The 26400-nt window shown below is 47.1% G+C and overlaps 1 protein-coding gene across 1 annotated transcript in view; it reads right to left on the bottom strand.

The window, feature by feature from the left end:
- Positions 1–11854: 11854 nt before the first annotated feature.
- LOC121087986 (tyrosine-protein kinase ZAP-70) overlaps positions 11855–26400 on the bottom strand; it is a 28758-nt gene continuing 14212 nt past the window's right edge. Inside the window, exons 2-13 of the mRNA XM_040593559.1 lie at positions 22475–22931; positions 20978–21138; positions 20186–20324; positions 18526–18604; positions 17761–17801; positions 16554–16602; positions 15797–15977; positions 14921–15127; positions 14463–14655; positions 13755–13895; positions 13134–13246; positions 11855–12773 (exon numbers count right to left, since the gene is read on the bottom strand). Of these exons, the coding sequence (XP_040449493.1) occupies positions 12650–12773; positions 13134–13246; positions 13755–13895; positions 14463–14655; positions 14921–15127; positions 15797–15977; positions 16554–16602; positions 17761–17801; positions 18526–18604; positions 20186–20324; positions 20978–21138; positions 22475–22876 (1830 nt within the window). The 5' untranslated portion in view covers positions 22877–22931 and the 3' untranslated portion in view covers positions 11855–12649. The remainder of the gene's footprint in view (positions 12774–13133; positions 13247–13754; positions 13896–14462; positions 14656–14920; positions 15128–15796; positions 15978–16553; positions 16603–17760; positions 17802–18525; positions 18605–20185; positions 20325–20977; positions 21139–22474; positions 22932–26400) is intronic.

Here is a 26400-nt window from a genome sequence, read left to right as displayed (position 1 = left end):
TAAGCCTGGAACTGTCTGCCACGTGAGATAAGGAAACCCAGCCAGAACTGGAGAAGGATGGATAGTGATTTGGATTTGGACTGCAAGGATGATAACACTTAGCTGGGTTTTTACTGCTCTGGTCTTGGACATTTTTGGAGTTGGGATGGATTTTGCTTCTATCACTGCAGTCCCGCACATTTGATCAAAGATTTTGGCAGGACTCATCCCTGGGAAATAGTTGGCCCGAGGGGCTGGAAAGCTCCTTGGTCCCTTCTGTCATGCTTGAGCCATTGTTTAAGAGTTGGCAGAAGCTTCTGGTATTAAAACAGTCCGACATCTGTAGTGTCAGCGCTGTCACTCTGGGACCAGGGTGTGCCAGCATTTTACCATTTCATTGCTAGGATAAAGGATGATGCTATTCAAACAGCTCAAGATGAAATGGGGGCAGCACAAGAGGCATGTGGTTTTCTGACTGCAGCAGGCATCTCTTGGAGTGAGGCAGAGCAGATGGAAGATTTTTCACTGGATTATTCATACCCACAGGACACCCAAAGAGTCTTTTTTGTCATTTCCCAGCAGAAAGGATTTTTTTGACTTAGTGAGACAAGAACAAAGGTGCTGCAGGAAGCTTGTAAACTTCAGGGAGAGGGGCTACTCCACATGGGGGCTGTGTTTCAAACCCAAGATAATCCGAAAGATTGTGCTCTACCTCTTCCTTTTCTTTTAGGAAACTCATCCTCCCTGTACCTGTCCTCACCTCCTTGGTTTTCACAGATGAAGACCACAATTTCTGCTCAGCAGAAATGCACTCATTACTCTATATTCCAGTAATGACCTGAGGCTGAACTGAGAATCTATTCCTTTCATGTACAGATGTCTAGTGAGAGAGTCACATTCTCAAAAACTTACTTAAGGGTAAATTTTTAAAGGAATAGATTCTTTAGATCATCTTGATGAGGGAAATAAGGCCTGAAGTTTCATTTATGGTTCTGCAATTCTCCCCTTGAAGCCAAAGCATGAAATTATAGCATCCCATCTAAATAAACTAGCATTTCTGTGCCATTACCAAACTTTGTACATGTGTGTGTTCATGTTGACATGGAGTCAGAATTTCACTGCATGCCTTATGGCCAGCACAAATAAGAACCATCAGAATGGTTGCATGGAGAATGGTCAAAGATCCTAGGCAAGGGAGTCTGATGATAAACATCCAAACATGCAAACATCAGTATTTGTGACACTTCTTACGAGGGGAAAATTAAAGCTGGCATTAATTATATTAGCTCTGCATTTATGGACAACAGCCCTTCAAAACTGCACAAATGAGACTGAACAAGAATTGGGTGGGGGAAAAAAACTTAGACTGAGGAAGCACTTACTCAAGGTCTCATACCAGGACTAAGAAAACTGTGGAGTAAACCAGCCTTTGACTTCCTTTCCTGCCTAATAACAAAGGCTAGATATTCAAAGGAAGCTAACTGCCAAAATGAGATTCATAAAGCTTTTGTTCACGACAAAAAGACTTGCAAGGGTGGGTGCAGAGCTGTTATGCAAACCTTTTCCCTATGTTTCTGGCTGAGAGCATTGCTGTTCTGAAAACTGGCCCCATCTGTGTAGGAGGAAATGTTCAAAGGCTGGCCCTGAGCACTTCCAATAAGATAGCTGTATCAGAGAAAGATGCTACTGTGGTTAAGGTATAAACCTGGCACATAGTAATTTTGATGCAGTATGTGACCTACATCGAGTAAGTTAGTCTCTGACTTAGTTCCCATCTTACTATTGTTTCATCTACCCAGTTTCCCAGAATCTCTACCTGTTGTCTTGTATATTTAAATTCATAATACTATAATAAAAATATAAACAATAAGGTTATAGACATTAAGTATACTTGTTCTGTTCCTTGAGAAATATGACTCCCATAGCCCTGTGTCCAGGCATGTACACAATACAGTACTGGAGTCCATAAAAGAAGAATCTGGGTGGATAAGAGGGGTTTTTTATGGTTACTTTGTGGATTTTTAAATTAAAATAGTATAAATACTATTTCCAGTCAGTTCCCCATGGTTCGCTTAAATCTTTCCTGCACTTCTCATTCAAATAGCCTATTGAAATTCTCAATTATTTTTCTCCATTGCTGGGATGGTAGTGCTACAACACAGAGGCCAAATTCTGCTTCCACTTGCAGCAAAAAAGAATTAAGATTTGCTTGAGATTTTGAGCCAGCTGGAAAGTGGGGACCTGAACCTGAGGCTCTGACAGGGCTGTAGCGTAATGGGTGACTGCATGACTATCCCTGATATATGTTCACAGGTCAGCGCCAGCATTTGCCCACTTCTGAACTGGGATATAGATCATTTAGCACTTCTTTTAAATGCTAAACAGCTGAGTTTACCCACTTGTATATTTTACTACTACATCACCAGTAATTGTATTTGAAATATGCTGCCCCATTCTGTGCACCATATCAAATTAATAAACAGGAAAGAGACACTTTTTATTACTTGCATCAGGGCAGTTTATTAATCAGTTCATTCAGCTCAGTAAAGTAAACAGGGTTTTAAAAGCTTAATAGGTTGGGAAGGGTGCAGGTGTATGTGAGGAAACAATTAGATTTTCTCATAAAAATTAAATCACAGACACCAAGAAGAGCCCAGGAATTCACATCCACTGAGGTTATGAGGCTGAAAGGACTAGGAGGTTTCCACTTTGGGCAGGCAATAACCAGTGTACTAACAATGCGAACAAAATCACAGCCTTTGTTGTTGTGTGCATGAAAACACAAACCTGCACACAAGTGTTCTTGTGTTTATGTGTATATAGGCACACACAAAACCCATGATTTAAACATGCCTGACATTTCTGCACATGCATGAAGTGCCACAGGGATGTTACTCTGCAGTTTGAAGGGTTGAAAACAAAATGCAGAAAGGGAAAATGAAGATTAGACTTGTTCTGACTGCAAGTCATACTGTCCCTTGGAAACTGTTCAAAAGGAACATTTACATTCTCTTTCCATTGACTTGGTGGGAAGAATGACCTCCACAAATTCCCATCACTTAATTCCCTTCTCAGTTGAACTCTACCTATGAAATCTATTTTCCCTTACATTGGTCTTCTAGAGTCTGTGACTGAGCTAAGGCATCTTGATCCCACTGGCAGAAGGAGAACTGTGGAAGCTGTGTCTTCCTCTCCATCAGCCTGAGTTCCCATTTCCATCTTCCAGCTTTGTCAGGCTGGCTTTCTCCACCCTCTTGCCTGTGTACAGGAGGGCAAGACAGATTGGGTATGGGAAGTGAATGAGGCCCCTGTCAGGAGCGTGCCTTTTGCTTGCTCTCCTGCCAGTACACAGAGAAGCAAGGTCACAGATCCCTAAATTATAGTGAAAAGAGAAGGAGTTCTTGATTAGGGGAAGCTACAATCAAGTAGAGTAATTTGTTTAGAAAACTTAATCCAGAAAACTTAGAGGAGCAATTTTTGTTCATTTCTAAAGTTGCATTAACAGAGACAAAACAGATGATTTTACATGAAATGGAGGATTAAATGTGGCAAAGTGGAATTTAATTTAAAACTTAAAAAAACCCTTACCTTTAAAAACTATGGTTCCTATAGTTTATACTTGCCTTGGAATAATATAATCTGAAATTTTCACTGTGCCAATGTCTTAACTGCCCTTTGCTAAATTCCTGGCCCTCTCTCAGAGCAGATTGTTCTGAGGTTTTTATATTATATCACAAAAGTCCTTACCTTCCACTTTATGTATCTGAGCCCACATAACTATTTCTGCTCCTACTTAGTAGCATTTCTGACCCTTCTCCACCTTTGCTATATCTTTGCAGCTCCTCCCAATCAATGTAATTTTATTTGTGATTTTTTCCAAATATGCCAAGACAGCACCAGAGGTGTTCAAACAGTATTCCCTAAATATCAAATCTTAGACTTCTGTACAGTTTCTTTCTCTGTTGATTCTTTGCTGCTTTTTACATTTGGGAAAATGAATGTGTACTAGATGAACTACTAGCATGATTCAATATCTGTCTTCCTGTGTCGATTCAATTATCTGTCTTCCTGTATCTGTTTTTTAACCCATTTATGGTCCATAAAACACTTTTTCCATCCTTGTTTCTCTTCACATCAGTTGAAGCACAAGCACACAAAACAGTTTTCCCCTTTTCCACTGATTCTATGATATGTTTTACCTTTTATTAATCATTGCAATTTTTTTCCATATCGATACTTTTATTTTGCTTTGTGAAAGTGTTTGAATATCCAGTAATTAAATTTTCTATTAAAATGGCTGGAGCAAGACAGTATATTTTGTGTCCCCTTATTTATTGCCACAAAGACCTTGAGGGGTTTTTTGAAGGTGTGGCTTGCATAGGTGCAAAATAATCACTTCATTGCTTTCACCATACCATCTGTCTAATATAAGCATCTGCACAGAAATAGGACTAAAATGCCCTGGTTTATAAAGCCTTTAAACAATGTAGTTGTATACACATTTGGAAGCATGCTGGTGAAAACTGTAACATTATCAGGTGCACTGATGCAAATATTAGACTTAAACCTGGTGTCAGAGTTGATAAAGGACCAAGTTTGTGATCCTTGCTTTAAGCTATTAGTTAAGCCAATTTGCTTATTAGTCTTTCCTGTTAGAGGAGAAAGCTTCCCAGTCTGGAAACGGTCTAAAGGCTGGACTCAATAATCCTAAAAGTCTTTTCCAACCTAAATGATTCTGTGATTCTATGAAATTAGAGCCTGCCCTTGCTAGCATTTCCCACGTAGGCACTTGCTGTGCTTCTTACAAAGAGAATCATTACTTCCTGTAAGATTCGCTACAGTAGAACATACTGTGTTAAAACTGGGAATGAGTAGGGCATTGACATGTAACAATGAAGCAAAGTTGCATGGGTTAACTGTGGATTTCTGGAAAGCACTGCTCTGGGAAACAAAAAAGGCAGAGATAGCTAAGATGCAGAGGTGGATGTCCACATACTTCTCCATGCCTAGACAGGATTTCCTATTCACTTTAGGTCCAGGGTTCTTGACTGTTTATCATTCCAGCCTATTTCCCAAAAATCACTGATGCGTGGCCAAAATCAGTTCCTTAAGTTTGTCCAGGGTGACACAGTATGCCGATGCTGTAGGTCTAGGGAGGGAGCAGATTCCTCATTGCCTGTTACACTATATCCCTATTTACATCATGTCGAAGGGAGTGGCAACGGCTACATCTCTGACATGACCGTGCTTTACACCCACATCTTACTCATTTGCCCCGGGGGTAAATTACTTGAATTGGATGGAAATTTTCCTACAGAAGAGTTTTCCATCTGAAAATGCTGATTAGACTAAATTGAAGTGTTCTGTGGAAAGGTTTTGATTCCATCAAAGCTTTCAGTGGAAACAAGGCCAATGATGTCTGATGGGCCAGCCTGCCTTCCATCTTGCCACCTCACCTATCTGCCTACGTGTCCCTGCATTTTCTGGCTCTGTGGCTAAATTTTCCCAACTGACGGGCTCATGGAGGCCAAGACACCAGTTAGGTACTCACTTTTGCTGCTTTCTCCCTGTGTAGGGTCAGCACTGTGACCATACACTCTCTGACTTTTTTAAAATCTCTTTTGACTCTTTTGTCATGATTTCTCATCCCACTGAAATTATCTGTGTTTTATTTTGCCATTCAATTCAGAGTTATTGTTATTATAGTTGTCAGTAGTGCGTGTTTGATGCAGCAGCAGGTGGTGTCCATTTATCTGTGTTGGTAACATGATTTCCAACCCCAGGAGCAAGCTCTGAAAATAAAGCAGGGGGAGGTGGGTTTTTTCTCCTCTTTTAACCCTGCCTGCTCACAACTGCCACCTACAGTATGTCCCCTAATGCTTTGGACCCTTCAGTCCTTCCTGCATAACCCGGCTCCTTGCTTCTGCTCTGTTGCCAATGGAAGTTCAGACATGCATAGAAGGGTTGGTGCTTCTCATCCTCAGCGGAATAAATATTTGAACCTCACCACAATGTTGAAAGGTCTTCCCAAAGAGATGGTCTGAGTGTCTGTGGATTAGTCAAATTCCAGCCCCAGAGAGAAGAATGAAGAATTTGCTGTTCTGTGGCCCGTACATAACCAGTGAGGAGGGCAAGGTGCTGACTCCTGACAGCTTCTAACAATGAGTGGAGGCAGCTGCCCACACTGTTTGACCTGTGTTCAAGCCTGATGAGACTGCTGACCTGCTGTGGGCCTGTCCAGGTGAGAAGGCAGCCCATAGGTGAGAAGGCTGTGAGAGGCACCAGACTCATGGAGAAGCAGCAATCCCACCAGCTGCGGTTACTCTCTGTTCATACTGCTGAGTGCCAGCCTGCCTGGCTCACTCCTCCTTGCTATGGTCCATCTGCCACCTTCTGATGGCAGGATGCAGGTGCTGAGCAGAGCAGTGGAGAACAGCGGCCATACCTGGCCCTGCCTCAGCTGGGAGGGGACAGCCACAGCCTCTCAGTCAAGTTCCTGGCAGCTCCTGCAGGACTCTCAGCCCCAGCCCTAGCTCAGAGAGGTGCTGGTAGCTGCTTTACAGATGGAGACTTTCTGGGCCTGTACACTGATCTAAACTGGGAACTGCCACCCAATACTTGAGAGATGGGTTTCAGTAATGTCGTCACTTGCCACTCCACCCTTCAGTGGCAAGTCAGAGGGACCACAACTGGTGTGGCACACCGATTAGCTCTCCCCTGACTGAAACGGGCTCTGCAGGCAAGCTTAGGGCTTCCACAGTGAGGGCAAGGACTGAAGCCAAGCTCAGCCTCAGGCCAGGCATGCTGCATTGTTGTAGCTTTGCCTTTCCTTCCTGTACTGCGCCAAGCCCACTGTTTCTGAATGTGCAAATTATATATTCCATTTTTGATGCAGGATGCAAGTGGGCTCCCAGGAGCAAATATCCACAACCTTTGAGACTTTGAGACCACCGGCTGCATTCTCTCATGGACAGTAGGACTTAAAATCACTCTACAGACAAGCACATGCACGCACAAGCTTTAGGAGGAGCACAGCCAAGCTCTGAACGATGCGAGCGTTTGGGAGGACAAAAAGCAACCACATTGATCAGTTTATTGGAAGAATGTTATGAGTAATAGCAGTAGTGCAGCTGCTGGGCCCACAGTGGGTGGTTTCATTCTGGAGAAGCAGTTGCTGCACAGCCCTACATGAGCTGAAATTCCTCAGGGAGCGAGGTGCAGGACTCTGCTGGAGGGTAGGGCCTTGCAGGGGATGTGCTCAAGCTTTCATCTGCAAGGGGAAGCAAATTTTATATAAAGAGTCCTCCAGCCCATGAAGGCCAGAACACAAGTTCCTTCAGCTGCAGCAGGGTTCTCTGTGGCGATGCTTACCCTGTGGAAGGAAACTGCTCTCATTTCTCTGCCAGCTCCATCGCCCTTCCTGGAGACCGCTGCCCTCACTGGCTTCTGCACAGCTGGGATGTGCCAAATGTACCTACAGAGAGTGTCCAGATTACCTATATTTTGCCCCCTTTCAACATTTCTGACAAAATATGATTTTAAAAGGACAGAAATTGATCAAATGCCATTTTAGATAGTAAAGGGTTTTTCTTTCTGGAGCTGTTTTTCTTTTCCTGCCCAGACAATGTAGCAGACAGCCTAATGCCCCAGCTAGAAGAAAAGCAGTTCCTTTACAGCAACAGCAACAACAAACTGGTTGATTACTTAATAGAATAACTTAATAGAAAAAAAATATAGAAATATTTACTGAAGGAACTGGTCACTTAACCTTTCAATACCCAGTTACTCTCAACTGGGATTTCCCTGCTCCCTGTGGACATGCTTCACCCTGTCCTAAGACTATGGGTAGAAGCTCAGGCTGGAGATTCCAGGCAGGGGAGGCCCAGGAGCAGAAGAAATAGGGAGGATGGGACATAAAGGGACCATAGATCAAGAGTCAAATTCCTGGGTCCCTGCAAGTCCTCCTGGCTTTATGAGCAAGGCCCTGAAACTGCCATCTTAGCAGAGCAGAAGCCTTGAAGAGGCAGTGGGAATGCCAGCCACCACACCCTGGTTGATTTGCCTGTGTAAATCAAACAGGGCAACGTCTTACATTGACCAAAGCTCATCACTTAAGGCCACAAAAACCTACACAGAGAATTGGCTGCGGAAACCACCTGTGACTGCTTGTGCAGTGGGGACAGAACCAGCCTCTCTTTGTAACATGGTGTGTGTCTGATGCACCTCTCTGCACCTCCGTGCTCACTGCAGGGCCTGACTGTGCCACAGCTCCAGCTGGTCAGGCAGGCATGGTCCCAGTGCCTGTCCTCACACAACAGACGTGCTCCTGTCCTCGGATGGGATCATTTGAAATTGGAAGAAATGAGCGATGCTGAATTTCCTACCACTCCCCAGCAGCCTCCTAGTGAGTACAGTACCTCTCTTACTTTCCAAGATTTCTGTTGCTGATCAAAAAAACCACTTGTGAAGACATGTTTACAGTTTCTCCTGCCAGCACAGAGATTTCTATCTGACAGCAAAACCAAGGTAACATAAAAAAAACTAGAGACAACAGAAGAAAAGGCTCAGTCCAAGTCTAACCTGCTCTACCAGATTTCTTGGTGGCAAAACAAGTCATTCTCTCCTGCTGAGAAAAGTTTCTTTTCCTCAGGACTTGGATATTTGTTAATACTCAAACCAGTCCCATCACTTGCATTCCTCTTGTCAGTGAAGAGCATCTAATTTTGCACCTAGGTTTGCATCTTCTGTGCATCTGCCTTGCACATCCCTTTTTCTTCATGTGTAATGGGTTGATGGTAAAAGCCTCTACATTAAGACTTGGCTAATTCTAGGCCACTGCTGACTATATCGATGCATGTGACAGCACTTTTTGTGCTGGGGCATCGTTTGGCTTGCCTGGCATCTGAACATAAAAAGAAGACATCATCTGGAGATGAAAGTATGAAAACAAACAAAGGTGAATGGAAGCTTTTCTTCCATGCCCCTGTGCAACCACTGACAAGTCATATCTTTCCCTTGTCTTGCTTTCTTCTGCTGTAATTAGAAACAAGCTGATCTCCTATGAGTGAGGGAGAGAAGGGGACAGTGTAGGATCAGTGATTCACCTGACTTTTACGAAGAAATCTGTGATTTGTGGTGTATTTGATCAGGGCAGGACCAAAGCATTCTGTGACTTCATGGTTGCCAGACATTTTGTAACAAGAAGGGTGATGACTGTGAGCAGGTCTGTACCCTGCCCTTGCAGTGTCTCCAAGTTGCCAGCAGCTGGAGCCAGGAAAGAGACCTTGAACATACAAACCTGCCCTTTCCCCCTAACACAGGGCAGGTAGGAGTGCTGCAGTAGTTCCTCTCAGCAAGGGTTGCATGGAGACAGCTGCCATGGGGTCTGCCAGAGCTTCTTCTCTCAGGCTGGTCCACTTTCTCTGCCTGGTGATTCTAGTTCTGCCTTCTGTGCTATATAGAAATACCTAAGGCCCAGAAAGCAGCCAAAACGGAGCTGCTTAACTGCTGGCCAGGCTCACGGGAGACAGGACAGCCCAGTAGCAAAGCAGGAGTCCCATTGCCAGTGCTGAGCCATGCCCTGAGGGACCTCACAGGCCGCACCTCTTGGGTAGAGCGGGGAAAATACCCAGTGCTAGCTTCAAAAACATACTTTTGCACTGGTACAGTAAATCAGTTAGGGTAAAATGATACAAAGGTCAGTGAGAACAGAGCTGTATTAGTCACGTAGTTGCTGTGCTGCTGAACAGAATGAAAGTGCCTTGATAGCTGAAAGAGATAGAAGGGTCGGTGAGTCCTTGTGATAAGTGTAATTGATAAATAGGCATGTACTGGTGATAAGATAGGCTTATTGGTGATAAGACAGAATGGAATGAGATAGATCAGCATTGGTGATATGATAGAGTGTTACATAGTGTTGATCAGGCATGATTACCAATACTTTATCATGTCTCACGTTATCATTGTGGGTGCTTAGTTAGAAGATGAACTTCATCTTTTCCCTTGCAAGATGGAGAATGCAAGAATCAGAAGAGCTTTAAAGATTCAGGTAAAACAGAAGGAAATGTGTGAGTGGAGAGAAAGAGCTAAGGAGGCGTCAGCAAGAAAAGAGGATTTGAGGAAGTTTATGGGAGAGCAGAATCAGCCATAGAGCACTGAGCTCTGAGTCTATGCTAACTACAGCCTCTGCCTTTTATCTTATCAGTGACACAGCTCTTGCTCTAACATCCAGAGCCCCTGGGATCAGTCAGTGAAAGGGCTGGCAGAGTGTTTCAATATTCGGACCTGCCAGCAGCAGGCAAGGAGAGAGGTCAGAGCTGGATATATCCATGCTGTGGTTGGGGAAGAAGAGAGCCTGTCCCAATCTCAGGGCCATTGCACTGTGGGACCTGGAGATGTGCCTTACTGAGGGGGCTGAGCCCCTTCTGTGATTGCAGACTGGGGATACCCAGGAGGGAGGTAGTGCCTGAAGTCAAAGGAGATTCCCCTTGGGGGTGACTGTCAGACCCTGCACATGCCAAAAGCAGTAGTCACAAAGATGCACGAGTCACAGAGCCCTGTGACTTCAGGCCCTGGTTGTCTCACTCTCTTTTTTCCCCACAGCAACTCCTGACATTTTGTGATGCTCTTGGAACAGCCAGAGCAACATACACAGCCCAGTCGGCTTTCCAGAGGAGAAGCCCTTGCACCTTCTGACATAATCTCAAGGGATTTATGTCCTGTCTGTCAGGATGTAGGCACACACACTCACTTGAAATTGTCTCCAACTAAACCAGAGGTTCCTGTGGAAATACAACTTCTCTGGTACTTTTCTTTCCCATTTGAAGAAACATCAGCAACCAGTTAGCTGAAAATGTAATATGAGAAATCATTTCAAACCAGAAAATTGATTTGTTTCAAAAGAAAAGTCTAAACAAAAATTTTTGGCAGTGGTTTTCAAGTAGAAAGCACATCGAATCTTATCTTTCCCAGCAAAATAGCTGCTTCGTCTGGGAGGAAAATATGGCATAGGGGATAATTTTTTTCCTGTCTCTGCCACTAGCTCACTGAACAAACAGGAACAAGCCACTTTCTCCTCTGATACCTCTGTTTTCCCCTTTACTGATAGGGATAATAGGTCCATAGCTCTCAAGCATACAAGACAAGCTAACGGGATGGAGAGAGAAAATGCTTTGGCACATAAATAGTTGGTGTCACTGGAGGCTGTAGTGTAAGCAAGGAGAGGGGAACACTTGTTTTTCATCAGACCTAAGTTCTCCGACTGCTTAAACAAGCGATACCAAGTAGTTAATTTAGGCCTTATACCTGAATGCTACCCAGGAACGGTTGTCTTCAGATAAAATCCACCTGCCATTAAGGTTTTAGATAAGGGCTGTGCCCTGGCCTGGACTGTAGCTGTTTATTTTACCTCGGGGACAAGGTACTCTGTGTGAGCTACTGTGTGGCTTTCTGATAGCAGAAGATGGTGAGAGATAAACTTTTCTACTCACTGTATCTCAGGGCTCTGATCTTCTGCTTTCCCCCACTTCCCCAGCCTTCACAACCACTCTGCTCTCTGCAACAGTGGAGACCACAGTCCCCCTCAACATGGGCCATCAATCTACTGCATCCGGGGGTGAGGGCAGACCAGTACAAGAAGCCAGGATAGGTGGGTTTCCACAGTAGACTCAGCTGAGCAGCTGGGTATGCCATTAGCTGCAAGAAAGCTGCAAGAAAGCTCCAGCTCTGCAGTGAAACCAGCTCAAGGGTGACCAGGTTGGTGACTCTGCAAGGTTATGGAGAGCATCAAGGAGGGAAACCCGGGCCTAGTGGGGGGAAATTGTCAGCTTGAAGCAGTTGCAAACCTTTATGACAGTTCAATAGTCTGAGCCATAGGTATGTTAAAAAATATAGAGTTTATTTACAGGGTGACCAATTTTCAGGCTTGAAGAGTGAGATGCTTATTTCATTAGCACAGAGGGGCCAGATGGGATCCAGGAGGTGAGCAGTGGTCCTGGGAGATGAGTTGTTTCAAGAGCCATAACCACCTTGGAGGGCTGTGGCAGTGCAGGGGAGATGTACACCATGCACATGGCAATGCCCCAGGGTGTAAGAGCTGTGGCTGGCAGGGCCCACAGAGGACAAAGCAGCGGCACCATGCAGCTCTGCCCCATTGCTCCTCCATCTGTCCTGAGAGTGAGCAGAACACCAGCTGCTTCTTGCCCCAAGCCAAGGGGAAGGAGACTTGATGGCTCCCTTTCCTGTGTCACACCCCACACAAACCCCACCAGAAATGTGTACTTGATGGTTTCCTGTGAAAGAAATATTTTTTAAGAGATATGGAAAAATCCAGGTCTGCTGGAGCCAACACAGTTCATCCTTAGTGAGCCTGGTAGGCATTAAGCTCTGAGGCTCTGGGGCAGTTTTGGAAGTGGGCAAGAAGGAATTATAATACTGTCTGTACTGCCCTGTGCTGGGTCAGGCTGGAGATGTAAATCATGGCTGGCTGTTTGGAGACACGAGGCACAGCCAGGTGCCCTTGTCTGCTGTGACAGCATCATCTCCCAGGTTCTTAGTTCTGGAACTACTTGAGTAACAAAACTGGCATTTGAGAGATTAAAGCAAAAATTCGCAAAGAGCCTTTCCAGGTCCCGTGCAGAAAAGATGTATGTTGAGCAGCAGAGAAGGAAACTCAAAGAAGGGCTGCTTTCAACTTGTCCTCTATCTCTGGCCCATTTTCTGTCTTGGTAGCAATACTGTAGTAGTAGGTGCGGATTATGTTTTCTACAGTAATAAATCCTGGACGCTCTTCCCATCTGCAAGGGCAGAAAGGAACAAACAAAGTCAACAGAAGGGACAAAAGTGGACTGATGCAATGACAAGCACAGAAGAACCTGGCAGGGGAACAGCAGCCCAGTTGTATCAGGGGTTAGGATAGCAGCTGAGACTTTCTGGGACGGAGAGGGTCAAAGGCATAGAGGGACTGACATCTGCTGTGATTGGTACAGGCAAATGGAGGGGTATATTAATATAGAAATAGGTCCATCATTCATTATGAACTGGGGAATAAGACCAAGGCAAGAGACAACATTTGCTTTGTGTTGTCACCATCCAGACAGTGTGTGCTGTTCTGATGGACCTGCCACCCAGCAGAATTGAGCTAGTGAAAGCCTTACTTGTAGGTCCAGCATTGCTGCATGAGGGCATACATCTCTGCCGGGCAGTCCGTGGGGCAGTCCATGCGCTTCCCTTGCTCTATGAAGCTGATGACCTCTGGGCCTTTCATTTTCTAGGATAGGATCAAGTAGGAAATGCTTTAATGTTTTCAGAGCTTACAGGAGGGTTAGAAGAGACAGATCAGAGCTGGGCCTGGGGTAATGCTTTGGATCCATGCACCACACACCCCATACAGTCACTGTTTTCAATCCTGGCACCCAGCAGTGGTGTCATGCATTGTAGCCAGCCCAGCCTGCAGACTCCATCCCAAGCATAGGCAGAGCAGTGGCCGAGCAACTGATTTTTCAGCTCTGCAAGTGAGCAGAAGGATCAAACAGAAGATCTGCTTTGATTCAAACCCCAATGAATTTTATTTTCTGTTTCTTCTCCTTTAAATGAACACAAAGCTGCAGGATCCTGTTTATGGCAGTGCCCCGGGGCACTTTCATAAACCTCTGTTCAACAGTGGGAAAAGCACACACTGAAGGCAATAGACCTGTAGTTTCAGCGTGTGTCAGGCTATTATAGAGTGGGAGACTAGACTGTGGCATCCATCTCTGATGGACCCAGCTCTGCCTCACCTTGTACGGTTTCTGCCCATAGCTGAAGGCCTCCCACATGGTCACACCGTAGCTCCACACATCACTCTTGCTGGAGAACTTATGATAGAGGATGCACTCTGGGGCATACCATTTCAAGGGCCACTTTCCTGCTGTCCTGGCCTGTAGCAAAGCGAAGAGAAAGATTTCTACCCCGAGACACAGACTGCTATGAGCTTGCTAAATATTTGTGTCAAGTGCAATCCCACATTCCTAAAAAAAAAAACCCTGAGCCCCAAACTCCAGCCCACGCTCTGCCGTCTTGTTGGCCCTGGTCAGCCATCCCCAGCTGCAGGACGCTGTTCTGCATTGTCACCCTCCTCCTGCACCCCAGCCCCAAAGCTCAGTGTGGTCATGCACTGGTGCACACTGCTGGGAAGATCAGCACTGACTCACTCTTCATCACCTTCCCTTCTTCTCTGCTCTGGCTCCTCTCCTATCTCCTCTCTCCTGTCAACCCACTGCACTGCATCCCCCTCCCTGCCTCTGCATCCATCTGAATTTCCTCCTTGACACCTGAAATTTGCAAACCCCTTTTAATGTCACAGCAGTGAGGCCAGCCAGAGTGTGATGTGGTCGTACAGCAGGGCTCCTGGGAAGCTCCCAGACCCCCTGCCTCTGGGGGTCTCAGCCCTCCAGCCAGGAGGGGTCCTGCCAACTATCTGAATCCTTTGCTGTGCTTGCCCTTACCTTGTAGTAGCTGTCATCAGCGCCAAGAGCCTTGGAGAGTCCGAAGTCACTGATCTTGGCATAATGCTGGTTGACTAGTAGAACATTTCTGGCTGCCAGGTCCCTGTGGACAAAGTTTTTTTCCTCCAAGTACTTCATCCCCATGGATACTTGATGCATCAGCTCCACAATATTGCTGACTGTAATCTCATCTCTGGGGAAGATGAAAGGACAATGCAGTAATAAAGGACCTGCCATTACTCTGTACACCGTGGTCCCCACCATGTTTTCTAGCTGCAAGGGAGAATGACCATGGACATTTCTGCTCCAGAAGCATCAGTCCCTGTTACCTCACATTAAAAGACATGTCTTTCTGCTGTTATCAGCTTCCCTCCACCTACAAAGCTAGGCTCCCCTGACAGCAGACAGTTTGATGAGAAGTGCAGAAAATCAGCCAGCCAATTTTATTCAGTACTTACTTCTTGGAAGACAAGAACTTGTTGAGCGGCCCTCCAGAAGCCATCTCCATCACGAGCATCAGGGACTCTGCCTCACAGACCCCAATCATGCGGACAATGTACGGGTTGTCCAGCTGATGCATGATCTGGGCTTCCTTCATCATTTCATCCTTCACTGTTTTCTCGTTGTTGCTCTTCAGCACCTTTATGGCCACATCGATCTGCTTCCTGCACAGGGCGCAAGAGGAAAATGTGTGGCATGACCTAAACATCAGCTGGACTCGTGTATCACAGCCAGGAATGCAAATCACTTCTCACGTGATACTGTTTGATCTCTCAACAGCAATCTCAGCAGCCCAGGCACCCCAGGCCTGCCAGAAGGCCAAAAAGAAAAGGATCACCTCAGCCTTGTAAGTGTTTGTATTTGCCATCTGTAGATCTGAAGCTGCATCACCCCACACACTGAGATCTGCATCATCGTTGCCATTTTGCAAGGGGGAAACTCAGGCATAAACTGGGCAAAGGTCATCTTTGTGGACTCACAGGCAACCAGCGACAGAGCCAAGGATGGCACATCTCCTCAGTGGCATTCCTTTGCCCTGGCACAGACCAAGCATGGTCTCAGAAGCATGGACTTGCTCAGTCCAGCAAATGCCTTCAGAAGTGGCAGCGTTATGCCCAGGAGTATGCAGTGCAGATTACACTCTCAGGGCAACAAGGCTGTCACTGACAGGCTGTGGAAAGTCATCACTGACCTTCCAGAGTATCTCTTATACCTCCACCCCATTATCACTTTAGGGTCCATCTAGTTAGAAACAGGATAGCTGGGGACACCTCTGAGATCAGCCTGGAGCGGTCTCCTCCAGCTTCCTCAACATCCTTCAGGGCAGTACTCACTTTCTCATTTTGTAGACTCCTTTCTTGACACAGCCAAAGTTTCCTGCCCCCAGTTCCACTTCATCGATCATCAGGTGGTCCCTCTTCAGGAAAAGTTTCTTATCCTTCAGTTCCTCAGGGTCGCTGTACGGGCTCTCGTAGACACTGGTGTCCATGGGTAGCAGGCGTGACTTTCCTGCACCTTCCCAAGAGATACAGTTGCTTATAAGTGTAAACAACATACCTTTCCCCATCCCTCTCTCCCTCACTGATTGGGAAGGTTTTCTCTAGTCCCTTGGAGAACTACCCTTCAAGCTCCAACATTCAAGCCTCCCTGGGCATCTCCCTTCCTTTCACAACCCATAGCCCCTCCTAGTTGCAGCTGCTGGAGCAGCCAGGATGGGGAGAGGTGTCTGAGCATTCCCACTCCACATATCAGACCCTGCAGGACCTGGGCATGTGCATGACTTCACCCCACTGAAATACAACTGAATACACTGAGTATTTAGTAGGCAGGATGGAATATGGGGAATAGGACAGGGCTTGATTTACTGGGTGTGATGGGCAATGGGATAGGGCTTGATTTACTGGGAACTGGGTATGAGCAAACACTTGTGCAATATTCTTGTCTCAGGACCCTGAAAAGGCTGGGATGCTCCTGGGTACTTCTGCAAGAAAGGGACTTTGTAGCATGGCTCTTTGACCAGAAAGTGGTACAGGTGTGTCAGGTAACCCCCGTGGCTCCTGTTAGGAGGAGAGGGCTTTTAAAGATGCTCACCCACAGGCTCTGGCGTGTATCCGTCTGCATTGAGCAGCCCAAGGTGTCTCTGGAAAAGAAATGGGGATGAAGTGGATGAAGGAACCAGAGGAAAGTGCTTCAGTTTGAAATGGGAGAGGAGAGGGACAGGGAGCCCCTGCAGCCCAACAGAGCCCCAGCCGGTAATTCACTGTAAAAGGCCCTGAGATGGGTACAAGAGACTGGAGTGGTATCAAGCCGACTGGGATTAAGTACCGTAGAGCCTGAATGCAGCATTGTCCTCCCATAACCAGCCTGTGGGCTGTGTAGGGTGAGGTGCTGAGGGCTCTGTGTTTACCTGAGCAGTGAGGGACACACACACAGGGCTGCACCTTGCTCTCGGCCCCCTCTGCTTTCCCCAGCCCAAAGTGACAAGTCTCCTGCAGCAGCAGGGGTCATCCCAGCCAAGTCTCTGCAGCTTGCTTTGAGACAAGAAGCAAAGGGAAGCCCAGAGGTAACTCAGCTTGCAGCCAGCACACCTACCTGCCCAAAGAGTGGCCCCTGTGAGCACACATGGACACTACATACAGCCACTGTCCCAAAGCAGACAGCAACAAAGCAATATGGTACACATTTTCCCAGCGCAGCTTTGAACACCAACACTGTTTGCAGCAGAGTTGCCACAACATAGGAGCCCACCGTAGCCTGTGTAAGCTCCCTGAGAAGATGGGTGAGTGCTCAGGCCTTTATTTAGCCTCCACTGGGCTCTGGGATGGACTACTCACATAGCCCAAACAAGCTGATTTCAACACAGCTCTGCACGGAGCAGAGACTGAGCACAGACATACCCTGAGGCCAGGGACGCAGAGGGAGCACAAAGACCTGGCCGGTGGCCAGCGGCCAGCAGCAAGGCTGAGTGTTCCCAGAATCCAACCACGTCTTCCTCGCTCCTGCCTGGCAAGGGGGGCAGGGGGGAGAGGGGTCCCCAAGGACAGGCCCACATGTTGCAAGGAGCACAGTATGAATGGAAACCATTTTCAGCTCTAACGGTAGCTGTGCCCAGCTATTCCTCGTCCCCATCCAAGCTGGAAAGGGGACAACATTGCAGCTGGGCTTAATATATTCCATTTGAGTTACTGAGTTTTAGAGAAGAGCGGAGTTTGAAGAGCAGAGTTTTATCAGCAAGCTTGAAAAGCAATAACATTAAACCACTGAGGTACTGATAAAAAAGACCCTTCTCAAAACTTACGCTCATGGAGGGGTGGGTTGGTGGAACTGGTGCTGCAGATGCTGTGAATCAGGAGAGAGAAGTTGTTAGTTAGAGTCTGCCTATGCCTCAAGCAGGATCAGAGCATCAGTTCTTGAAGGACTGCGTGGCCTTTGTCTGATGCCCCACCAGGGACAGCTTTCCACAGCTTTAGTCAAAAAGTTGTGGAAATGTGCCTGGATGTGAGCATTATTCCCAGACCAGCCCTCAGGGGAGGTGCAGGCCTACTGGAGCACCCTACAGTCTCCATCAGTCCCAGAGTAGGGACTGGCTGAGCTGTACCCCAGAGCCCCCTGCCCAGGAGAGCAAGGGTCCCATGGGCAGGCTCTGAAGTGATGTTTCTGACACCTGGACCAGGACAAAGTGACCCATGGTTTTGAGCGTTCAGCTCAAGAGACCCACCAGGAGCCAGACTTGCAGGACATGTTGTTTCTTGCTGCCTAAAAAGCGGGTCATTTTTCAGAAGTCATCTGTTTGGCACCAGAAGTCCCTAATCCATTTGGAGCACTGACTCCCCCATCTGCTCCTGTCTTTTGGCCACCCTAGGCCAGGCCTGGAGAGTGGCCACTTTCAGCAGAAAACATAATGTGAGATTTGCCCAGAGGAGCAGAGACATCACTGTTCCCTCACCACCAAGGTCGGAGCAAGGTTGGACATCGTAAAGGAAACTTGGGCTGGTGCTGTTCAAACTGGCCCCACTTGGTGGTAAACTGAGGCCAGGGATGGCACTGAGGGATGTCAGCTCACCTGGCATGTTGGGGTTGGGGCAGGTTTCCCTCAGATAGAAAATCAGCCCATCCGGTTTGAGTTTTAGGTACTCCACCAACTAAGAAAGGAATCAGAGGAAAAAGAGATTATTGTGAGGAGAAAAGCATCCTCTTATTTTGTTGTTGTTGTTTTTTTTTTTTATTTTTTTTCAGGCACTTGTATAGCTTATTATGGTAATGATTTCTCTCAGATTTATGGCAGATGGGGACTATATTTCTTTTTCTCCTCTGGTACCTATGCACTCAGGGATCTCCTAGAGTAAACACTTGCATACCTGGATAACTGCCAGAGCTGGGAAGAACTTGGGAAGTTAGATAAGGACGGAAGAAAGACAAAAGGAAAATCTCCACTAGGAGAGCTGGGTAGGGCATTTTCAGTCTAATGTTATTGTTGTCCCAGCCAGAAAAGTTTTAAAGTCGTGTTGTGTTTGATAAAGCCTGAGAGAAACCTTTTGCTTTCCCAGAGGAACCCCAGGGTTAGCTCTGTGGATCCTGGGCAGTTTTTTGCTGCCACCAGTTCAAGCACAGTGGGGACTTGACTCTGGCTGGAGACAACCAGCCCAGCCCTTGGCCACCAGACCACAGAGGACACAAGGCTTTCTCTTCCCCTTCTCTCTGGCTCAGACTTCATCTGCAACTGGGAGCCTGGCATGGTTCTGTGGCCATAAAAATGCCCCAAAGTCTTTGTTGTCAATCAGTTCAGAGTGAAAACAATCCTGGAAATTTGGAAAATTCAGCAAAACAAGAGTTCTGTCCCCCAGCCAGCCCTGCCCAGGAGGAAGCACTGGTATCCGTTCCCTGGAGCAGATCCGAGGTGTGTGCCACAGGGCAGAGCCAGGCTCCGGTGGGGCATGCCGCTCCCCAGTAGTGCCAAGAGTTGCTGGACCACGTGTCACATTCCCTTAAAACCCTGCCCCGTCCACACAAGGATTGCTGGGGCATTACAGCCATCTCTGCTTCCCAGAGCCCCTGACTCTCAGGGGTCGTAGAATGCATCTTCTGGCACTTGGATCTTGGTCATGTAAAGATTTTGGCCACTGTCTCAAGACTTCTGACCTCCCCTACTCTTTGCACAGAAGTCAGTCCCTTGGAACATCCAAGTGGAAATCAGCACACAACAGCGTTGCTGGGCCAGGAGCAGTGTGGGGAGCACACGGGAGGGTCAGCCTGGGATGAGCAATCTCATCAGAGCTGCTGCAGGCAGAGGTCAAGGTGCACACTGTGGCTGAATGTGTGATGTTTGCTGATGGGGTGCAGGTGTCATTAATATAATCATCTCAAGTACCCTGGCTTAAAGCTGGAAATAAAAAGCACTGATCCTCTTGTTTCCTTGGAGAGGTATGGACTAGTGTAAGGTGTGGGGGCAGTAGTGAAGCCAGCACTATTTCTGAGCTGCTGTAACATCCCAGACTTAGGCCTACTTAGCTAGGAGTGTACAGGAATGAATGTGATGAGGTGGGCTGATAAACAGCCAGATCCAGGGAATGTAAGGGCTTTCTGCAAGGGGCTACAACAATCCATGTACAGTTCTAAAGCTCCACATGGCCTTTCCTGTCCTTCAAGGCATGGGCAGCTATAACAAGGGAAAAATGCCTTTGCTTTATTAGGACACTAGTGGTCAGCGTCCCACAGCACAGTACCTGCCAGAGCGTGTCGAACTTGGTGCCCTCAGGGATGGAGTACTTGCCAGACTTGTCCTGGTCTATCCGATAGTGATATACTGTTTTGCCATAGATGAGGGAGAGGGCATAGGCACCGTTTTCCTTCCTTTCTCTCAGCCTGGTAGGAGGGAGAACTATTAAAAGCAACTCTAGGTTTTGCCCTACAAATTATCATGGCTGCAGCAGTGGCAGGTCACTGGGTGGGCACTTAGTAAGGTGCCCCTGCCCCCCACTGTTGGAATTGCCACCTTCCCAATATCCCTCTGCAGAGGCTGAGGAGGGACCCTTCACCTTCAGTCTCTTGCCCCTCTCCTCCACCCTCTCCAGCTAATTCTTTCTTTCCCTAATTCATTCAGAAGATAATTAAATTAAGGGCTGTCTCACCTCAGCAGGGATGCAGAGCAAATGCTTTCTTCTGCATTTTATTGGCCATACATTGTTTACATGTCAGTGTTAAATGTCTTCACCCACTAACCCTATATCTCACATCATCCAGTGCATTAACAAGCATACTTCATAGAGATATCTAAACATGAGAAACAAATAAAGCTCAAGATTGGCTCTTCACGGAGGCCAGATACTGTCTGGACAATGATAGGTTTGAAGGATCAGACCCTGTCTTTGAAAGATCTGTAACCACAGCCTGATCATATTCAACTAAACCTCCTCCCAGGAACTGTCATGTGAAACAAATAACTGCAGGATAGTGGTGGTGGGGAAATGGTAAAAAGTACAGGGATCACAGCATCTGCCAGGTTTTTGCATGCTCACAGGAATTTCCCATCAGGTTGTGCCCCTGAGTAGAGCCTCCGTTCAGCTTCATCGCGGGCAATGCTGCCATGGTACCAGGGCATCCTCTCGTGGGCTGTGGTGGCGATGAGCTTCTCCACCTGTGGAGCCTGGCTTATGATGGCCTGTTCAAGCGCATCCCCCTGGAAAACAGTGAGAAATTAGACCTCCTGCCATTCTGCTGCATAGTTGCATGGCTTCAGCACGGTTTATTTTGCACCCTTTGGGGAAGATGACACAGGAAACTTGGAAGGTCTCGTAGTTTAAGTGCCTGTGACCTTAATCATGCCTATAGCAACAGTGGTTTGAATCATGTTCTGCTGCAGAGCAGAGTTCCTTCCTTATCTCCATTGGTCCCACTCCTCGAATCCAGCTGAAGTCCATTGATTTGCTGGTGAGGGAAGAGAGAAGTCATCATATTCATACAGGGGACCTGTATGTCAGGCTCGCAGGGTGTCTGTCTTTCAGCCTCGCATTCCTGGGAAAGCAGGACCTCTTTCTCGAGCTTCTGCCTTCCTGGCTGCTCACTGTCCCCAGACACTACAACTCGTCAGAGCAGTGCAGTCTGGAAGTCATGTGGGAGACCCTAAATTAATTTTACCGGTCCCACACATTTTATAAACAACTGTAGCTTTTCGTTTGCCAGTAGGTGGCAATGTCCTTTGTGTTATCTACCAGTGCCCACAGACCAGCTTCATGGAGAAACCCTATAGGATACCTCGTTCTGCCAAGCACCTTTGGTCTAAAATAGGCCGCATGTAGGGATCTTTCATAGAAAGGCTCCATAAGCAGAATGCCTGAGCCATCTTTCTGCAAGGACTCGGAAGTGTCAAAGTAGTCACTGTCAAGGTGACAGCAAGTAGGAAATTAATTACGTGACTGCCAGTGTGACTATTTACAGAGGTTTGCCTTACACATATATTACATATATATTCCAGTCCACAATAAAATGCAGGAACGTATGTGTAGCTATTTTTAAATGTAAATAGGCAGAACTGGTCCAGTACCCAGTACCTCACTCTCACAGGCAAAACTTCCACTGACTTTAAAGAGCAAGGAAATCCTGAGCAAGAATTTAAGTCTGGTTTCATTACCAATGTTATGGAGGCACAGGCACCTCATGGAGAGCATTGGTCTAACTGCAGTGTGTCCCACATGCTGCAGAGGAGCAAACAGCACATGGGGCAATGCTTGCAAAGTGTGCAGTGAGCTCCAAAGCCCTGCAGAGCAAATGCAACGCCATCTGTTCAGAGGAAGAGCCTGAAGGCTTGGGAAGGTGTTTAGAGCTGTTTCTGAAGAAGAAACTGGAAAAGAGAGAGGTTTAAGACTGCTCTTAGTGCCAGCAGCCTCTGAGGAGAAGGACCTTGCTTTACCATGCTCTAAGAGGATAACAGCGACAGAGGAGGTTGGACTGGCAAGCAGCAATAAGCTCCTGGGGAGCTTGCACAGTCCCACACCACATTTGGCAATGGCCAGTACCTCCAATTTCCACGTCTGCCGGACATATTCGCGCACCATATTGTCCCTCATGCTGTCAAAAACACCAGGCTGGGGCTCCACACCACTGGGGCGGTTGCAGGGCTTGCGGAGGGTGCAGCAGAGCCCGTCGGCATCCTTGGAGTAAAACTCGCAGAGCTCCTCTGGCCCACAGTGTGCTTTGCCCCCTGCAATGGCGTAGGTACCATTCATCTGGCGCTCGATGGCGTAATGGTAAAACTGCAGGTTGCAGACCATGGAGAGGACGTATCCCCCCAGACTGCGCAGGCACTGCCGCAGCAGGAACAGCCCGTCCGACATCCCCGCCAGCTTGAGGTACTCCTCCGCTTCTGACCTGGCAATACTGCCATAGTAAAAGGGCAGGTGAGCAGCAGCATCGGGCATCTCTGTGCGCTTACCAGGACTGCTTGGGTTGGCTCAAACACTGCCGCTGCTCAATCTGGAAGAGAGAAGCAAAATTCTTCACTGACATATAATTCTGCAAAAAGGTTTAATTGGAATTCAGATTCATCTGTCTAGAGGTTCTTAGGCCCTCAGCTGGCTGCCTGCAGGGTTGTTTCAAACATAACATAAAGAGCAGCAGTGGGTGCACTCATATCCCAGCCAGAGAATCCCATGGTGATTCTTCTATCCCGCCCTGAATGGAGCTAGAAATTGTTAGTAAAAATCCATCCGATCTTGATTTAAAGATTTTAAGCAATCGGGAATGCACTGAATGCTACAATTAATTGTTTCAATGCTTATTTACCTTCACTATTAAAAATGTGCTTCTTACATCCATCCCGAAGTTTTTAGCTTTGACTTCCTACTATTTTCTCTACAGGCCTGTTCACAATAAAAGGAAATTCTTTTGCCGCTCTGAATGAATTAATTTTGCCATGAGGGTCTGTAAGGCCAAAATCTTAAAAGCAATATGATTAAAACACGAGATTGATATTAAATGTCTAAAAAATGTATAGATACATAATTGCACCAAACAAGATAAACTCAAGTGGTTCAGAGCAGACATTAACCGTCAGTTGACAGGAACAAGAAGGAACTTTCTTCTAATTGTCTCTTGAAAAAATTATGGATTTTTTTCCCACAATACCTGAATCTGGCTGGCTTCTGAATTTGGCCAATACTCTGATTTTGTCTGGCAGTTCCTATTTCTACATTGTGCACGTGCTCCAGAGGAAGCCAGAGCTCAGCAGTCAGCCATCACTGCAAAGTGAGTTTAATCCCACTGTCTCTGTCAAGCTGCAACATGCAAGCGTTCTTGGAGCCCCCTGTTCAGCACAGCCTAAAACTAGAAACAAACTTACCACCGCACTGCTGCAGCACCCTTGCAGTGGGAATCCAGCGAGAAATGGCACTTCATTGACTGAGGCACTGCCAAGCCCCTTCTGCCAAAGATCTTGTATCGAATCATCTAAAATCCCACCCACAAACAGAAGCCAATTTCCGGTGATTAATGGAAATGTTATCATATTTAAAGGATCTCATTTGTTCCTTGGAGCCTGATCTTCAATTTTGTCATTGCGCAGATGCTGACCCAGAAAAGATGTGTTTGTCTCCATCCGCATTTCCTGCTAATGCATCACTCACGTTCAGACCAAAGAACACATCGGCTCTTCGGCCAGCACGCTGGGTGTTTGCTGGGATTCTCCCCAACGTAGCTCTCATTTCGGAACATGACAGGAGAGGTTGCTGCTCAATGGGTTGTGCCCACTGCACTATTCCAGAAGTGGCCTCTGCTCTCAGGCAGGGGCTGGAGCTGTGCCTGGGCTGGTGGTCAGCCCTGCTCCATCTCACCCAGCCTACTTCAGACCACTCAGCAGCATGGTGGCAGGGCTGCCAGCCTCTGGGACCACCGGAGCTGTGAAAGGGTTGGCTGGACACGTGCTCTGTATCAGCTGGAACAGGACAGGGTTCAGGTGGAAACTGCTCAGGAGAAACCATTTTGTGGCGTGCGCCCCACTCTGCCCAGCCTACAATAGCAAATACCCACGGGGAGCTGGATTTATGGCAACCAGATTCTTCTCTACCTATTTATTTGTTGCCTTCATTAAGCCCAGAAATGGCCCTGATGAGAACAGGAAGGGAGAGCAGGCTCTGACAAGGGGGTGTTTTGGCTGAGGCAGGAAACCACAACAGGAAGCTGCCAGTGGTGTTTGCAGCTTGGGTGCAGGACTAGCGTCAACCGTACCAGGCACAGCACAAATAAGCCTGAGTTGTGAAGCCCCTTTCATCAAATTCATCAAATGAAGCCAAGTGGGGTCTTGGCAGACCTGCCAGTCCGGGACACAGAAGGCGAATGAAAACACCATGTAGCTCAGACCCTAACTTGAGTCAGTGGTTGGAACCAAAGCAAACGACCTAATCCCTTCATGCCTCCAAGCATAAAGCAGCTCAGACACTGGACAGACAGACATAGCCCCCAGGTTCAGCTCCTGCAACGAGATGAGATGATCGCCAGGTCTCCCCAACCTCAGCCTGGTCCCAGGGGAGAGCAGATCCCAGGAAGGTGGGTTGAAGGATGTGAGGAGTGAGGATTGCAATCTTCCTTTTAACTGTAGCCTCAGGCTCATGAGTCACATTCACAAGTCAAGGAAGAGGAAGTGCTGAGTGGGCAGCGGAAGGTCGATGGCCGCCTTCATGTGCTACTAATTTCCACTAGATACCTGGGATAAACAGTGATTATGTACAAGGACGCTGCACCCAAAGATGCTGATTTCCTTTTCTGGAAAGTCCAGGACCAGAACATCACAGCAAATGGAACGTGTTTGCCAGTCGTTCAGACAGGTGAAAATGAGACGGCAGAAGCCACTGATGACCACTGAGCTCAGAGTTTCCAGCTGCCTACACAGGAGGTTCTGTTATAAACAGATTGGTTTTCCTCTCCAAGCACAGGGCTCCGAGTCAAGAAAGTCTCACAGAGATATGAGAACAAACCCAGGGATCAGAGGTTGGTTCAGGCTACGCCAACCATTTCACACGAGCCTTGCTGCCACAAGTGAACCCTATTAGAAAATTACCCTTATTCAAAAAAACCTCTGCATCTCCAGCCTTGAGGGAAAGTTACCCCCTGAAGTCTGAGACCAGATTTGAACAGGATGATTTATAGCCCCTCTAAAGCTCTTGCTTTAAAAAAGTTTGTCCTACTGACCTGGTGCTTTCTGTTGCCCATACGCCAGCCCAGGGTCTTCTGGGCATAGCTAAGCTTCTCCTCCAAACCACAGCTCTGTTCCTTAGCAGTACCTCTGGGTGGACCTGAGCAACCCTGATACAACCTCAACAGACCTGCACAAACCTCATAAAACTTTGTTTTCCTGCACTGTGAAATGCAGATGAAAAGGAGCACCTATTTCATGGACTGCTTTCTTATGAGCATTACAACTAGTGCCAGGAAGCTGTGCAAGGACCCTCCACCACTATTTTGAGTAACAGGGCCTGATTTTTTCCAGCACCTGTTTAATCTCTGTCCCTTGGGCTGCAGCAACCCAGATGCTGGGTGTTCCTGTGGGCTTCAGGTGCTGTCCCCAGCTTAGAGACAGTAGTCAGGGAGGTCAGAAAACTAGGGATAATGGCCATGTCTGCAAGCTGGTGTTAATGATGTGAAGATGCACTGAAAAAAAACAACACCCACGTAAAAAGGAGTTGGATTTGTGAACCATGACACACAGGAAAGCCAGGCAGGAAGCTATTGAGATGTCAGTCAATCAGATCTATATATAGCTGGCCACTTGCTTTTACTTAGATCAGACAAGAACCGTCAGGAACTGGTTTGATTTTGTAATTTCTCAGAATAGCAGAACCACTTTGTGTGAATCTGGAGGCAGTCCCCGAAAGCAGTGGGGTGCACTTATGAAACCGGAGGAGGCACCGACAAACTGTAGCATCCTGTTCGGACCGTATTTGCTGTAGCA

Source organism: Falco naumanni, chromosome 4 (assembly GCF_017639655.2).
Source record: "Falco naumanni isolate bFalNau1 chromosome 4, bFalNau1.pat, whole genome shotgun sequence".
NCBI lineage: Eukaryota > Metazoa > Chordata > Aves > Falconiformes > Falconidae > Falco > Falco naumanni.
This window is presented reverse-complemented; position numbering and strand designations above follow the sequence as displayed.